Source organism: Aspergillus lucknowensis (genome assembly GCF_044049455.1).
Source record: "Aspergillus lucknowensis strain CBS 449.75 chromosome Unknown BJX67scaffold_28, whole genome shotgun sequence".
NCBI classification, from domain to species: domain Eukaryota; kingdom Fungi; phylum Ascomycota; class Eurotiomycetes; order Eurotiales; family Aspergillaceae; genus Aspergillus; species Aspergillus lucknowensis.
The window spans coordinates 48,009-62,894 of NW_027263572.1; the positions used below are offsets into that span (position 1 = coordinate 48,009).

The window sequence follows — 14,886 nt, forward strand, 5'->3', positions numbered from 1 at the left end:
GGCTTGGTCTTGTTCGCTGACGTGTTCGATAGGCTGGGCATAAGCCACACCGCTGTCCGAAGCTGTTGCGACTTGAGTATCTGGGGCAGACTGGAGGCTCGGCGCTTTTATGTGGCTAGACATTTTTTTCTTATAGGTCCGTCAGGACTCTATGACGGCAATTCTCTCGTATTTCAACGTACCCGGGGAGGTTTGGTGGATTATGGGACTACTTTCCGGCTCATGCCCTCCTTCCAGATGGGTTATGGACTTCAGGTTATCGGTGGTACCAAATCCGGAAAAGTCAGGCCGTCGAGGAACCGGTTTCACGCGAGAGATCGAGTGGTGCACCAAAACCAGATGGGCATGGTCGAGTCGTGCTGGGGGAAGTGACGATGACGATGAAAACAATGTCAGGAAAGTGCGACCGACTTTGTCCCCAGCCTGTACGACAGTGAATCGGCGGCCTGAAATGATGACGGAAGGCCGAGAGAAACAATCCGGGACTCTCCGGAGGATGTCTACATAAACCTCCCCTTCTCAGCCAAGGTGCCTTCCTTGTAAAAGCTCTATCCCGTGATAGTTCTCCAGGCCAAGATCCACATATACCGCCGGTTCACCCAGTCCCTCGTACTCTCACCGGACACCCTTTTGCATCCTGTGCGCGTGTAAACTTCCACAACCAGACTCCCCTTATCGAATGCTTCCGTGGAAAGGATGTTAGTCCGCACGTCCCCAGCGATAATCACACTCAGGCAACACCCGGAGTAGAACGCTATTTGGTGAAGTACATACATTATCCCGCGCATAGCTCATGTGCCTGCGGTGTCCTGTGGTGTTCGAGTGACGTCGAGAAGGAGCCGATGAGGACGAGGCAGGTATCTTGTGTTCAACGAAGAGACTTGGCCATTCTGTTGATGAAGTGAATCGCTAGTTTTCCGTGTAGAGAGAGCCAGTAATGCTGGCGTTCACGGTCACGTCAGAGATAATAGACGCAAGCAGGGAGAGATGCGTGCTGCAACTAGTATTAGAGGGCATCGCCCTCGCCTCAACCCGTGAATCCCATATTGGAGTGAATATGGCCTCCCAGATCAGGATAGACTCTGGGTTCCTGGTACCACTCATAGCTTCGCAAAGCTTGGTTTCTGGGAGCGGCGCGTGCCGTTAACGTTCAATGTATCATGCCAGGGTCTTCGGGTGATTCCAAGCCTGTAAGGAGTGAATATACTGGCGGACTGTACTTCCAAAAATGTATAATCTTGACTCACTGAACCTTCACTTCGGATCACCTTTCCAATGGCCCCATGTCTTCTCTCTTCTGATCTTTCTTCTTCCTTAATCTTTGTTGTCTTTGCTTTCCATCTTCTACTGGAGTAACACCACTGTCTCCTGACACCATACAAAACACCATCAAGTCCACAATTGTCCTCTTCATCTGCTCACCATGCAGCTCCTACGGTATGCCTCCTCATTTCCTTCTCATTGTTTTCTATTCCAAACTGATTTTCCATAGATGCGTCCTGCCTTACAAGTACATGTGGTACAGGGAGAGCCCAGGCCTTACAGACCTCGAGGTGGAAATGAGCACCCTCCCCCGCCGTCAAACCCTTTACGCAGCATCATGCCATACCATGCCACCGAGACCCCAACCTACCACATACGTAGTTTATGCCGCCCCAGATCGTCGCCTGGGAGTCCGCTACCGGCTCTTTCATCAGGCTACTCCTCCCCTCGCGGCACAGACGCCATCCTCCCCACCTACGCCGTTCAGGCCTACGCTCTTTCTTCGTTATAAGAGGCTCTGTCGAAACATCCCTCTTGCCCTTGCCGCTGGGATGGCGCCCTTTGTGACCGAGATTCTTACAAAATATATTCTAGGGGACGACTACTGCCATGCTTTTCCCTCGTGGATGTGAACTCTTCGTCTGAGTAAAGTTGGTGGGCATAGAAATGTGAGTTACTTAACCGGGACTTTCTGTAAATACAGACACTGATTAATTAGCCCTGCTGGCATCGATGAGACGCTAGATACTCGGACACTTTGCGAAGCGAGATGCAAACTCAGCGGGTCTTTCATATGACATTGGGCAAAACCCAAGGTACCGACACCTTCAGGACCTTATCTTTTTTGGTATCCTCCTCGCCAACGTTGTGCAAAGTCATATTATGCGGTCTTGTTTACGTCGTTGGTCTCCTATTTGGCTCAAAATATGAGAATGCATCTTCTCATAATAGTGTCTAGTTTTCTTTCAATATCTTTACCCTTCTCGTATCGCATGTACTCCTCGAAGCCCAGTTCTGTCATGTATTAGCATCTACTTCTCTGCCCATTCTGCTTTGGCACTAGCTCCAACATGCCTTTTAGTCACAGAGTCTTGATTTCATCGGAGAGGGAAGAAGTCTATACCCCATGCTCCTTGGCTCTTGTAGAATAAGTGACACGCACCATTCTGCGAGTAGTATTACCAAACCAGGCTAAATATAAAAGGTTCAAACTTATCCCATAAACCAATCCACCCCCATAAACCCGAGAAAAGCCAATTAATCCTCTTCCTATTCCTCCTCCTCCTCCTCCTCCTCCTCTCCCCACCACGGCCCCGGCCCATGCGCCGCCGAAATCTTCAAATCAGGGACCTCTCTGCGCTTGTAGCATATCGTGTTCGCCATGGTGACAATAATAGCCCATTCCAACCACGGCATAGACGTCAACTTCGCAGTAACTGCTTTCGTCTGGCGCCGCGGAATCCGCATCACCCAGTGGATGCAAATCTCCTGGAGACTACCCCGCGCCGTATCGAGGATACTGACAAGTGTTCGGAACGATATGAGGACTTTGTGCAGGTCGATATGGCGCAGCTTCGTGAATGGGGCTGTCGTCCAGACCTCGTGCATGTCGATGTAGACTCTGTGGAGGTCTGTGCAGAGGATTGTCAGGGACTCTAGGTCCTCGAGGCCGTACGAGAAGAATCGCATGAGAGGGTGTGGAACGCATGCCCAGGAGTAGGGGAATGACACTGGGAAACGGTGATGGTAATCGCAGTGCTCGGGGCGCAGACATCCGCGGCAGATGGTGTTGTTCACGGTGAGGGAGAGGTGGCGGAGCTGGGAGATATTCTGTGCGAAGAAAGACCTTGTTTCTGAGGAATCCTCTGGCGCTTCGTCGCCCGTGTCGAGCAGCGGGGAGAGGTCGCAGATGGTGGATAGATCGAGGCTCAGGGCGTTGAGCCTTGGTAGGTGGGAAAGTGACAGGCATCTCCCGATCGCAGTAAAATACTCCCTCAATACCTTTTTCTCAATGAGCCGTAGGGCATCAACCAGCGGAACATTCACGGAGTGACTGTCGAGGAGGCGTTCACGATCTAGGAGAAGGAGATGAAGTCCCTCCAGCTGCGGGAAGCAGGGGATACTCCTGGGCAGAACTTGTGACAATCGTGCGAAGAGCGACTCCTGCAGCGATGCAGAGTCGCCGTCATCCTGGCCATGAGTGTTGTCATCATCGTAATCATCATCGTAGAGCGAAATATGAACCACCACACTGCTAACGAGCCCGGCAACGGACATCTGCGACAGGCGTTCGAGCCTAGACACCCATCCAATATCATTCTTCACACAACGAGAGCCATCGAGGGTGATGTGTTGGAAGAGCGCAACACTAGCGAAGTGGCACCAAGCCCGGTTGACCAGGCGAATATTGCACAGTGCGCTGTATTTCTGCCAGGCTGTTGAAGTGTCGTCGCATACGTCGTCGAGGATCTGACACATCAGTCACGATTCAACACATAGAGCACGAAGCGAACCTGGAAACAGATCTCCGCCGGGAGATGCGGAGCGTCCGGCATGATGGCAGGAAAACCAAGTCTCATGGAGCGGGTCAAGAGATTTGTCCCTCGGGATCGGCGTTGTCACTGATTCATGGGGACTCCGCACGATGGCTCATCGATCAACGCCGATCATCGAATCATCCTCGTATCAAGTGCTGACCCATCATGAACTCGCAGCATTTGATGCTGGTAAGATTCCTTATCCAATCTCTAAAGCGAGGAGCGTTACCTTTATTCTGCAGAGTGTTTCTGATTTTCAGAACCACATGCAAGAAGTCCATAAGATAAAACTTCATAACCCGTTCATTTGTTCTCCACAACTTGACTAATGGTTATTTTACAAGAGTTTGGAAAGAAGCTACAGGGCATTTTAAGAAATAGCTAGAGAGGGAGACCAAGTGTCAAGCCATCAGAATATCAATCCAAGGGGCTGGTCTTGCGTGGTTAATATCTCTCTTTCCTTGGTGGTCTGGGGATTGTGTATTAATCTCAAGGATGAATTGTTCTTTTAAGGCCAGTGCTTCTATGGTACTAATAGAACACTATATACTAGTTATGAAATCCAATAATAAAAATTATATAGGATACACTTTATTTGTGATGGTTGTATGTACCTTAGGGCTTTGTCACGGAAACCTCAGTCAAGACCTCTGTTTACAAGTCATGCATGAAGAAACTTTGTATCTAGCTACATAATATGAGAAGGGGATATCTGGAGCATGGTGGTACGAGCTCATGTGTTTTCAGTCTTTATACATAGCTCCAGCGCTTAGCTTTCTCCTGGTCTTCTATTTCCTCCATGTTTTGTATTCTTGTTGATAGCTACCCAATACGAGGACATTGGCCCGAGCACCGTCTCATTATATAGTATAGATCAATACGTACCCAGAACCCCCAGATTTCATAATAACCAACTCCAGCAAGAACTTTACAAGTCAAAAAATTTCTTAATCTGCGATATCAATTAATATCAAAAGGAGGGCGAACATAATGCAGAGAAAATCATTATATACAGTCCGTCAATACACCCTTTCAAGATAGTTAAGCTGTTTGAACATCGTCACCTTTTTCGGGCCCGAAATGGCGAACGTGAATTGGACGATGGATATCATCTTGCCGAAATGCACGCCATCCTCGGGAACCCTCCTGTTGAGTTTCTCGCTCGGAGCGAAAGGAGCCCCCTCTTTTGGGATGAAAATGGTTTGTACAGCCCTCCCTGCAAATACTTCTATAAATGCAGACAAAATTGAATGTTGACAATTTTAAATTTCTGCATCAGGCCATTGGAAAGGCGCCACCCCGCTCCCAGATTCTAATCTGGAGGCCCTGGAAGAAAGACTCAAAGGTGATGAAAAGAACGACTTCTTACGTTTTCTCCGACGAATGTCATGTTGGCTACCAGAACAGAGCGCCACTGCAAAAGAACTTCTATTTGATCCTTGGTTAATGCGCGGTCTCTTCAAGTGAAGTCATGGCTGTCCTTGGGCCACCAACACTTGAAATAACCTTCAAGCGGCCTCCACCCCGTTACCCAGCACTGTTGGTGTGGACGAGGCCGAGTTTTATGTGCAAACCGAACGTCGACCAGCCATGCCTCAATCTGGGTTGGGTAGCGGTCTGCCTGTCCGGACACTCCATCAACATCCGTACTCAGATGTGCCAATACGCAACTTGAAACTCGAGTCGCAACGCCGCTATGACCCAACAATGACCAAGGTCGAATAATGAACATATTATTATCGTCCAAGATGATGGCGAATCACCGGCTCAAGGGGGCACACGACCCCAAAGAGCTCCTCGACGTGATTACCGGTCCCAACCATATGAAGCCATGTTCGATGATGCGGCAGCGTCTGAAGATGTGACACTACCTCCAGCTTCCAGATGCAAACGCAGAAGAGTCGTTCACGCGAATCTGGGTATGGGTCTCGAATCAAATTGGATTCCTTGGCTAATAGTGACGAGGAAATGGTAGGGAGGCTCCACAATCAGCTTGACAGCGAGACTCAGCAGCTGCGCCGCAAAGTCCGAAAGCTTGAGCAGGGCCTGAGGACAAAGGAGGATCTGGTGACCAAAGTGTGGACAGCAAAAGGCACACAGGTAATCTAGAGATAGAAATGTGCACGCTGCATAGGATTAGAAAGGTAGAGAACCATTCTCAAAGTATATTAAAACACTCGACCGAGATCGTAAGTACATAAACTCTATACATCACCCACCACCCGACCAGGGTATCGCTATCCACGAATAAGTAAACAAGACCAGGACAAGATGCAGTCCACAGGAATTCATGTCCTCCAAGGACAGCCAGGAGAACCCCATTTATGCACTTGGCGCCACCCCACTGCCATATGGCAGACCCCAGCGTGGCGCATTGATGATGATACCGACCAAGCAACCGGAGATAATACCGGTGACGGGGAGAGTGATGATCCAGCCCATGTAGATCCAGGCCACCATGCGCCAGTTGATCGTCCGCCAGGTGCCGTTGCAGAGACCGACGCCGACGGTGGCACCGGTGATACACTGGGTTGTGGAGACGGGAAGCTCTGACCACACGTGTTAGCGAGAAAAGGTAATAACAAGGGAAGAGGAGACGCACTAAGCTTGGTGGCCATGATGATTGTAACGGCAGAGCCGAGTTCCATGGTGAAGCCACGCGAGGGAGAGTGCAGCGTGATGCGGTTACCCAAATTGCGCATGATGTTATATCCGTAGGTCCAGAGGCCGATGACGAGGGAGACACCGCCAAATGCACTAGAAATGTTAGTACTGGAGAGTCAACTGGGCAAGCTGGACTTACAGAATCCAGTACGGGACGGAGGTCTTGCCGTCGGAGCCCTCAAGGGTACCACTCCTCCACACGGCGTAGATGGTGGCGTACGGACCGACAGCGCTGGCCTGGTTAGCACGTAGTTCGTCTCCCAGAGAGGCAAGGAGCATACTTGGACAGATCATTGGCACCGTGGGTGAAGGAGGCAGTGGAGGCAGTCAAGACCTGGAGGAAGGAGAACATGTACTCGGCGCGGTTCTCGAAGTGGGTGGCATGGGCGTGGACCATCTCGATATCACCGCTGAGAATGTTGCGCTTGTTCTGCATGCTCACGACGTCCTGTTCCACACCACGGAAGAAGTAACGCTTCAGCTGCCAGAAGAGCACCATCGGGCTGAAGTCACTGCCTTCAGGGCGAGGGCCGGAAATCACCAGAGTGTCGTCGGAGCCCGCGTCGCTGGTGGCGACTCGGGGCTCCTGCTTGGGTTCCTCTTCGCTGGTGGTGCGGGTAGTCTCCTCATCGGCGCCCGCGGCACGCTCAGCCTGGAGTTCGTCGAGGGTCTTGTGGCCACGGTAGAAGTCCTGGACGGTCTTGATGCCCTCAGGACGGGGAGGCACTTCACCGCGGCGGAGGAGAAGGGGGCCCAGGGGCAGGTGCCAGGGGCGAAGCTGCCAGTCGTCCTTGATGACGCGGCGGTAGAGCCAGGGGACCAGGAAAACGGCAGACAGAACGGCCATGACAGCACCGGTTCCAACAACAGTTCCAGCGATCTCGCCTCCACTGAGGTCCCCGATTCTGTTGGAGCCGCCCTTCCACACGATAAGCACTGCGCGAGTCAGCTTGATGCGACCACATGAGGGGACTGCAGAGGAACATACTGGCCAGAAGGGTACAGGTGACGAAGAAGTAGAACGGAACGGTGCACAGCGCCTTGAAGGCAGGGTTGCTGCGCAGAAGGACCGCGTACTTGGTAAACAGGAAGATGATGGCACCGAAGGCACCGGAGATGAAGGGCGCGATCACCCAGGCTAGGAAGACCTGGACGACACCGGAGTTGATATCTCCTCCCCACCACTGAACGCCATCAGCGCCAACGAGGGCGATACCCATGCCGATAACACCGCCCATGATGGAGTGGGTGGTCGACACCGGCAGACCGATCCTGGTGGCGATGGTGAGGTAGGTCGACGAGGCCACCAGGGCGCACATCATACCCAGCATGAGAAGGGGAGCGTCGTTCTCGAAGCGGCTGATGTCGACGACCTTGGTCCGGATCGTATCGGCAACAGTGGCGCCTACACCCATACTGTTGTTGTTAGCGACGTTTTACCGAGGGCCGCTCGAAAACTCACCCTCCGGCGAACTCCATGATGGTCGCGAGCACCATGGCCTGCCAGTACTTGACGGACCGCGAGGAGATGGAGGTGGCCCAGGAGTTGGCGACATCGTTGGCGCCGATGTTCCACGCGTCGAGGAAGGCAAAGATGGTGCCGATGGCGAAGATGTAGTCGAACTGATGGAGGGCCATGGCGGAGAGCTGCCCAGAGGGATCTTCGTGCTTGTCGTGGATGATGAGATGCCAGCAGGGGGGTTGATTCATGTTTTATATGCGTCGCCTGCACCGTCCACGCCCAGACTCGCCAAGAGGCTCCGCCTGTCTGCTTGTTTAGGGCGAAGCTCACTTGGAAGGCTTGGATAGCCAATCACAACTCCACACGCGGGAACGTGCCCTGCGAGCCGGGAGAGCCCGTGGCCTTGGGCTCCATGACGCCTGTCTGCCTCTGAAAATATCCCCATCAAAGCCAATGGGCGAGGCGATCTCGCCCATGCTCGGAGGATGCGACTGTCACCGCATACAACTCATTGGAGGACGGAGACGAGGGCGTTCCTCTCTCATGCCAATCATCATCTCTCGTTGCTTGGATACGATACAGGAAAAGCGCAAAGTGCCCTCAACTGGTCGCGTGGCGAACCCCCCTCATCTGCTCAATCTGCCCCTGCAACGTCTGGATGTATTCCACCGCAGCCTCCACGAGCTCCGCCTGGAGTAAATCTCCGAATCAGCACAGATCCAGACCGCGCGTGCTGCTCGCTCCCCACAGGATTGGCCTGCGCCTGAATCATACCTTGGTCCCACCAGTCCCTGCATGGACGCCACCACCACCACCACGCTCCAGTATCTGCGCGATCCGGTCCAAGGCAGCTTTGAGTCGGTCGCGCTGCTGCTTCTGCGCCTGCGCGTGTTGCTTCCGCTTGAATTCGGTCGGGCTCGCCGGGGCGACGAGGTCCAGGGGCCCTAGTGCATCGCACTCTGTCAGCCTCGCCAGACTCCCTCGCGCCCGGTCCATGGCAAAAAAAAAGGCTCAACACGAAGGCACAAACACACTCACCTTTCGGGCGGATGTCAACAAGCTTCCCTTTCGTGCTGGATATCGACGATCGCTTGCTTGCAGAGGAAGACGCGCGGCCAAGAGGTGATGTGCGGCCTGTTGTCATGGTTGGCAAGGCTTGTCTATCGCCAAGGTCTTCGCATTTCTTGGATTCTGTGTGGTCTTGGTGGGTTTCGTGGGGGTATATATACGGAGAGTGCTGTGCTGGTTAGAAAGGACGATAACCCCATCCAGGAGGCCATTCGCCTGCCCAGGCTCGAAACAGTGATGATCTCAGTTAATTATCTGGCAAATCAGACAATATCCACTCTTTCTCTCGTTGGCACGTGGGCAGTTTTGCCCTCGTCGCGGATGGATGCTTCAAGCTGTTCCTCACTTGTAATTCACGCACACTCTGTTCAGTGCGCTCTTTCCTTCTCACTGCTTCCAGCCACCCTAAAAGTGGGCGACAGACACCCCCCCCCGCGTAGGCGCAAAGACCGCTTGAGATCAATACCTGAGTCTCACCCAAGGCCAAGCACGTTCTCAAAACACAGGATGTGATTGACCAGGTTCGCTGGAGATAACGCACCTGGCCTAACCACAATCAGAACAGACTATTCCAACCTTATTGCCCTCAGACAGGCAGTTGACGGTCTCGGCCACGCCACGGCCCGAGAAGAGGAAGAATATCCGCCATGCTTCGGTTCCATCGAAGACTTCATCTTCTCAAACAAGGTGCATCGATACAACGGAGCAATTCGAGGCCAAGACGCGCTCCTTGCATCCCCCGGATCCGTCTCACGCTCTACGGCTTGTCCAGACCTAAGCACCACATTTAAGAGCGTCAATTCGACACGCAATCTACCCATTATCGCTGCCCACTACTGTTCATATTCCCTATCCACAGCGCACAAACACCCTCGCACCGTCTTCCACCCGCCGGAACACCGACCAAACAGACCAGCTACCGCGCCGCCCACGCAAAATAAGCCGCAGCCCCCGCCAACAGCCACATCAGCCCCTCCGACCGCCGCTGCGGCCCCCACGCAAAATAAACCCCGAGAACAGTCAAAAGGCCCATGGCCGCCTCGACGCGCGCAACAGCCCTCCACGCGCCGCCGCTCTGCCTGAACAGATTAGCCGCGAGAACGCGCGTCGGGATCGTAGCGACCATCAGCGGGGTGTTGTTCTGGATTGCGGCGATGGCGTAGAAGATGCCGAGGGAGAGGGAGAGTATACTAAATACAGCCCATGATTAATTAGATATCCAAAATGTGAGCGGAGGTACGTCGTGAGCAAAGGGAAGGGAAAAAAAAATACCTTATTGTATAAACAGTCCCCGTATCGACACCGTCCATCACGGCAAACGGGAAATCGACGCTCGTCCACTGCCAGAGGACGGAGTAGTAGACGCCCGTGTACAGGAAGGGTAGGGCTTGGAAGCCAAAGGCGAGCTGGGTGATGCGGGATGGCATTTTGACACAGTTTCACTTTCTTACTCGCTCCTCTTCTCTTTCGATGTGGCATGTGCAGTTAATTGCGACGGGGAAAGTGTCTTCATTTATTGAGGCTGACAGCAGATGATCGACGCTCGTCGCTCCCATTGACGTAACACAGACTGGGGGGCGGAGCATGGGCGCTGGAGCTGGAATGCTTGGACAACGCAGAGATCTTGAATTGATTATGGGAGGATCAGCGCCACTGCCTCTTTCGTGCTCACTTTCCGCCATGGTTTTTTTTGCGATCGGCATGGAGCATTTCGCTCAGAAACGACGGCCAAATAGAAGGTCAAGGAGGGCACGTGATAGATTTCCAGACTGGGGACTTCGTCGAGACAGCTGTAGGACATTTTAGAGGATCGAAAAACAAAAAAAAATAAAATAAAATAAATAAAATCGAATTTCTGATGCCTATACAATACACATTAGCGTCCCAAACGCATTTCATACGGTGCGTATGTGCCCGTCGTTGATATTTCGTCGGGCGTCACCACAGAGATATATTCTGAAGTGGACTGGATTCCTATAATTCTGGCACAACTGAAACCTTGATTCGAGCCACAGAGCAGCCAAAAACGACAGCCTGCGAGTGAGTGTTATTACGAAAACTGCATAGAAGTTTATTTATATGCTGTCATACCTGTATGAGTGACCGGTTGATACTGTGAAGAAGCTGTTTGTTGCGACTGTAGATTGTAGGGTGGGGGGTACTTCTGGAAGTAGTAGAAGGAACGCCTCGTTTTCAAGTGGATAGAAAAGAAATATAGATTCGCGGTCGAGTGTAAACCATTCTTGAAACATCGTACCGGGAATTATACTGGTGAAGAGGTTAAATTGAGAGGCCTTGGAGCTTTCGCCCATACGTGTCCCGGATTTCCGTATGTCCCTAATCAGAGGTGTTAGACGCTCGTGTACGGAAAGAAAGATGCACTGCTCTGCGGGGGTTCCAATTGGTTGCAATGAGGAAACTGGAGGGCACAAAGTATCTAGTATGGTCGGTAGCTTAGAGATACACCATCAACTCATGGCATTAAACGTTTTATCTGACATAACTGCTATACTATAATCATATCACGCGGTGATGCAACGCACGAATCATCCGCCAACAGCCACCAGAGCGAGAAAGAAGAAGAGATCACAGGGAGAATAGAGAGGATATAATGCGTAGTGCGAATACATCGAGGAGAGCGCATGGTGAGATGTAACCATGCGGCTTACACGGTTCGACAGGGGGCGATCAAGCAGAGACGTCGTCGCCCTGGATCTTCTCGGTGACGTGGCCGTCTTCCTGGACGACGACACGGTCGCGCTTCTTGGAGGCTTTGACGGGGTTGGGCTGCTGGTAGATGTATTCGAGTTCCTCAAGGGTACGGCCTTGGGCCTCGACACTGGGAGGATGTTAGTAACGCCCGGGAAAACAAAACCCCAGAGGGATGGCGTGGCATACCCGAAGAAATACCAACAGGCGGACTCGAAAATATCCCAGCCGACGAAAATCCAGAAGTAGTTGGTGGAGATGTTTTGGAGGGCGATGGGCGTGGCGAACTGCGAGATAAAGGACGTGCCGCTGACGAGGAAGCCATACAGGGCGAGACCCTTGGCGCGGGTGGTGGTTTCGAGGGCTTCGGCGGGGACAACACCCTGGAGAGGCGTGTAGGTGAAGGAGAAGGCGACCTGGAAGAGGTAGTAGAAGGCGAGAGCGGTTTGGCCGTAGGTCTGGTTGCCCGTTCGTCCGGCCTCTCGCTCGGGGATCAGGGGGACGGAGACACCGGCGTTGACGGCCATGCAGAGGGCGCAGACTATCGGGTTAGCATAGCGTCGCGATTGAGGGCATTTGGCACGTACTGAGTGTTCCCCAGACGAGGACTGGCCGACGGGGCATGCGGTCACAGTAGTAAACGGCCGTCAAAGCACCGATGGCGCCCACGATGGAGTTGACCAGGTTGAGAAGGAGCTGCATGGAGCTGGAGGTGTAGCCCAGAGACTCGTAGATGGTCGGGTTGAAGTAACCCAGACCGTTTCCGGTCCACTGTCCGAAGATGCCGATCATGATCACTTGCATAAACCGCCAGCGGCCGCTGTGCGACATCAGGAAGGGACGGTCTGAGAGCGTTAGCGAAGCACAGGGCAGGCAAGGCGCGGCTCCTTGGAAGACATACAATCCCACCACACCTTGTCGATACCATCAAGTCTGATACCCTCCTTCATCTCCTCAACCTCCAGACGCACGAGGCGGGCGTTGGGGTCGCCGTTGCCGTGGTACTTGGCCAGGATCGCGACGGCCTCGCTTTCGCGGCCGTGGGCGATGAGCCAACGCGGGGACTCCGGGATGAACCAGACTGAGAGGATGACGATGACACAGGCAAAGCACTGCAGGATGAAGGGGATTCGCCACTGCCAGTTGTTGTTGATGTAGTTGCAGCCGTAGGTAACGCAGGCAGCGGGGATAGAGCCACCAAACCAACCGCAGTTGTAGAAACCTACGCGGTCAGCAAGAAAAAAAAAGACCCCATCTACGGGCTTAGAGACGTACCGACTGCACGACCACGCCAGTGGGGAGGAGAGATCTCGACCGCGTACGCAGGGGCAGACGTGATCATGATCTGGATCCCGAACCCAAGCACGAAGCGGCCCACGACGAACTGCGCCAGCGTATTGGAACTGGCAATGATAATGGAGCCGATGATGATCACCCAGCCGCCGGCGAACATGCACTTGCGGCGTCCGAAGTTGTCCGAGATCACGGCGGAAATCGGCGTTGCCACCATGGAGCCCCTGCAACGGTGAGCCTCTGTCCGAACGCCAGCTTCAGGAGACCTACACGGTGTAGAGCGAAGTGACGACGGAGACCTGAGAGCCGTCCTTGCCGGTGTGGAAGACATTCTGGTAGTGGTCCATCGCCAGGATGGCGCCCATCAAGGAGCCTACAAATGAGCATCTGAACCACCATCCGGGTCTTGCGGACTTACCATCGTAACCGTTTGCGCACGCGCAGCAGAAAGCAATAAAAATACAGACTGAGAAGGTCAGTGGCGGACGGACGACACGGCGGGATAGGCCGTCACGCACAGTACAGGTGGATGGAGGTCTTGCTCCAGCGCTCGATCTTGGTTTCGTTGATTGCAGCATACAGCTCGGCCTGGACGACAGTTAGATCTCCCTCTCACCGACGCAGAAGAGTCGAGTGTGCTGCTCACATTGAAGACGTTCTTCGTCGTGGCACCAGGCTTCTCGGCGGTCCGGCCATCCAGGTTGGCTACCTTGGCCCCCTCGTCCATGGCGACCGAGATGCCGTGCTTCTCTTCTGTGGTGGGCGCTCCCATTGCGTCGGTTTGGGTCGTGATCTGGCGAGACGGTTCTGAGGACGATCAACTGCGGCGACACCATCGAGGTGGGACAGGGGAGCGCTTCTTCTTATGTATTCCGGCATCCTGCGTGTTTCACGAGCGTTGGGCACAACAACCCTGTCCCTGTCCGTGCAATTCCAGGCCATCTTCTCTTGGCACAAAGGCTAAAATCCTCCAAGGAGCTTGGGATGCGTCCGCTCTGGAGGCCCTCGCGTCCGTGTTGGCTGGTAGTGCGGGGGGGGGTGGTTGCCGGACGCCCCAGACTCCCCCAGCCAACAAATGGGGCCCGCACTTTCTCTCGTGAGATGAGGATTCATTGTTACACGCATGACAGCTGCTCGGCGCTGGTGACAGGACGAAGGACAACGGCGAATTGTCCTTGGAGGGATTTTGCCCGTCCCTGTCACAGAGTTTCGCCGCTTGGCCCTTTTTCCTGCATGACCGTCTTGCTTCCGGCCTAGCGACCTGCTTCTGGCAAGGGTGCCACCGGAGCCGTGGTCGTTTGGGGTTAGCCTGATGTTAGATGATGGTTAGCTCAAGGCTAGCTCGTTGCTAGCACGGTGTTTGCTGGTTCCGGATCGGTTGCCGATCCAATCTGGGGTTCTGAAGACTGGCCGAGGGGGTCAGAATGCTGCACCCTCGAATGCCTGGAATGCCTGGAATGCCAGTCTCGCTCCCGATGATCACCAGGGACAAGGCTGTCATCGACTCGGTTGCGAGATCCCGACCGACGTTCGAGTCGATGCAATCTCCTGGGACGTGGATCAGATTCACCCTGCTCTCGGAGACAGCACACTTCCACCCGACGCACACCTTGGCGAAGAGCCCAGACGGCTTCTCTTCCTCGGATATGAGGTTATTCAGACGGGGCTGCTAGGGATCTCGGCTCGAGATCCGGTTGTCGACGCAGGAGCCCTCGACGCCAGGCGAGCAGCCAAAACGCAACGGCTGATAGGCTCGTCTTCTGGAACGGTTCCAGCGGTTGTGGCCGAGACAGGCGCTCAGCTGTCTCGCCGTCTCACGCACGGTTTCAGCGACGGCCTCATCTCCGGAGCCAAAGCGGACTAGTCGAGACACTCGTCGGACAACGCGTT

At 53.8% G+C, this 14,886-nt stretch overlaps 5 protein-coding genes across 5 annotated transcripts; all 5 read right to left on the reverse strand.

Moving 5' to 3' along the window:
- Positions 1 to 2,532: 2,532 nt before the first annotated feature.
- On the reverse strand, positions 2,533 to 3,818 carry BJX67DRAFT_382293 (uncharacterized protein; the record flags this gene model as incomplete). The annotated part of the gene is made up of 2 exons (XM_071033212.1): positions 2,533 to 3,732; positions 3,777 to 3,818. The coding sequence occupies 2 exons, from the start codon at positions 3,816 to 3,818 to the stop codon at positions 2,533 to 2,535; spliced, it is 1,242 nt and encodes a 413-aa protein (XP_070884886.1).
- Positions 3,819 to 5,827: 2,009 nt separating this feature from the next.
- Positions 5,828 to 8,152, reverse strand: BJX67DRAFT_149056 (inorganic phosphate transporter). Its single transcript, XM_071024761.1, has 6 exons — positions 7,927 to 8,152; positions 7,453 to 7,880; positions 6,746 to 7,400; positions 6,604 to 6,696; positions 6,403 to 6,557; positions 5,828 to 6,349 (listed from the first exon to the last, which is right to left on the reverse strand). Exons 1-6 carry the CDS (start codon positions 8,100 to 8,102, stop codon positions 6,123 to 6,125), a joined length of 1,734 nt encoding a protein of 577 aa, XP_070884887.1. The 5' UTR covers positions 8,103 to 8,152; the 3' UTR covers positions 5,828 to 6,122.
- A 374-nt stretch (positions 8,153 to 8,526) lies between these two features.
- On the reverse strand, positions 8,527 to 9,070 carry BJX67DRAFT_382295 (uncharacterized protein; the record flags this gene model as incomplete). Its single annotated transcript, XM_071033213.1, has 3 exons — positions 8,527 to 8,616; positions 8,701 to 8,870; positions 8,965 to 9,070. 3 exons carry the CDS (start codon positions 9,068 to 9,070, stop codon positions 8,527 to 8,529), a joined length of 366 nt encoding a protein of 121 aa, XP_070884888.1.
- An 840-nt stretch (positions 9,071 to 9,910) lies between these two features.
- Positions 9,911 to 10,421, reverse strand: BJX67DRAFT_382296 (uncharacterized protein; the record flags this gene model as incomplete). Its single annotated transcript, XM_071033214.1, has 2 exons — positions 9,911 to 10,184; positions 10,267 to 10,421. 2 exons carry the CDS (start codon positions 10,419 to 10,421, stop codon positions 9,911 to 9,913), a joined length of 429 nt encoding a protein of 142 aa, XP_070884889.1.
- A 916-nt stretch (positions 10,422 to 11,337) lies between these two features.
- BJX67DRAFT_356773 (putative MFS lactose permease) lies at positions 11,338 to 14,218 on the reverse strand. Its single transcript, XM_071029429.1, has 9 exons — positions 13,643 to 14,218; positions 13,515 to 13,584; positions 13,415 to 13,462; positions 13,267 to 13,369; positions 12,979 to 13,220; positions 12,605 to 12,925; positions 12,291 to 12,548; positions 11,893 to 12,244; positions 11,338 to 11,833 (listed from the first exon to the last, which is right to left on the reverse strand). Exons 1-9 carry the CDS (start codon positions 13,766 to 13,768, stop codon positions 11,683 to 11,685), a joined length of 1,671 nt encoding a protein of 556 aa, XP_070884890.1. The 5' UTR covers positions 13,769 to 14,218; the 3' UTR covers positions 11,338 to 11,682.
- Positions 14,219 to 14,886: the final 668 nt, after the last annotated feature.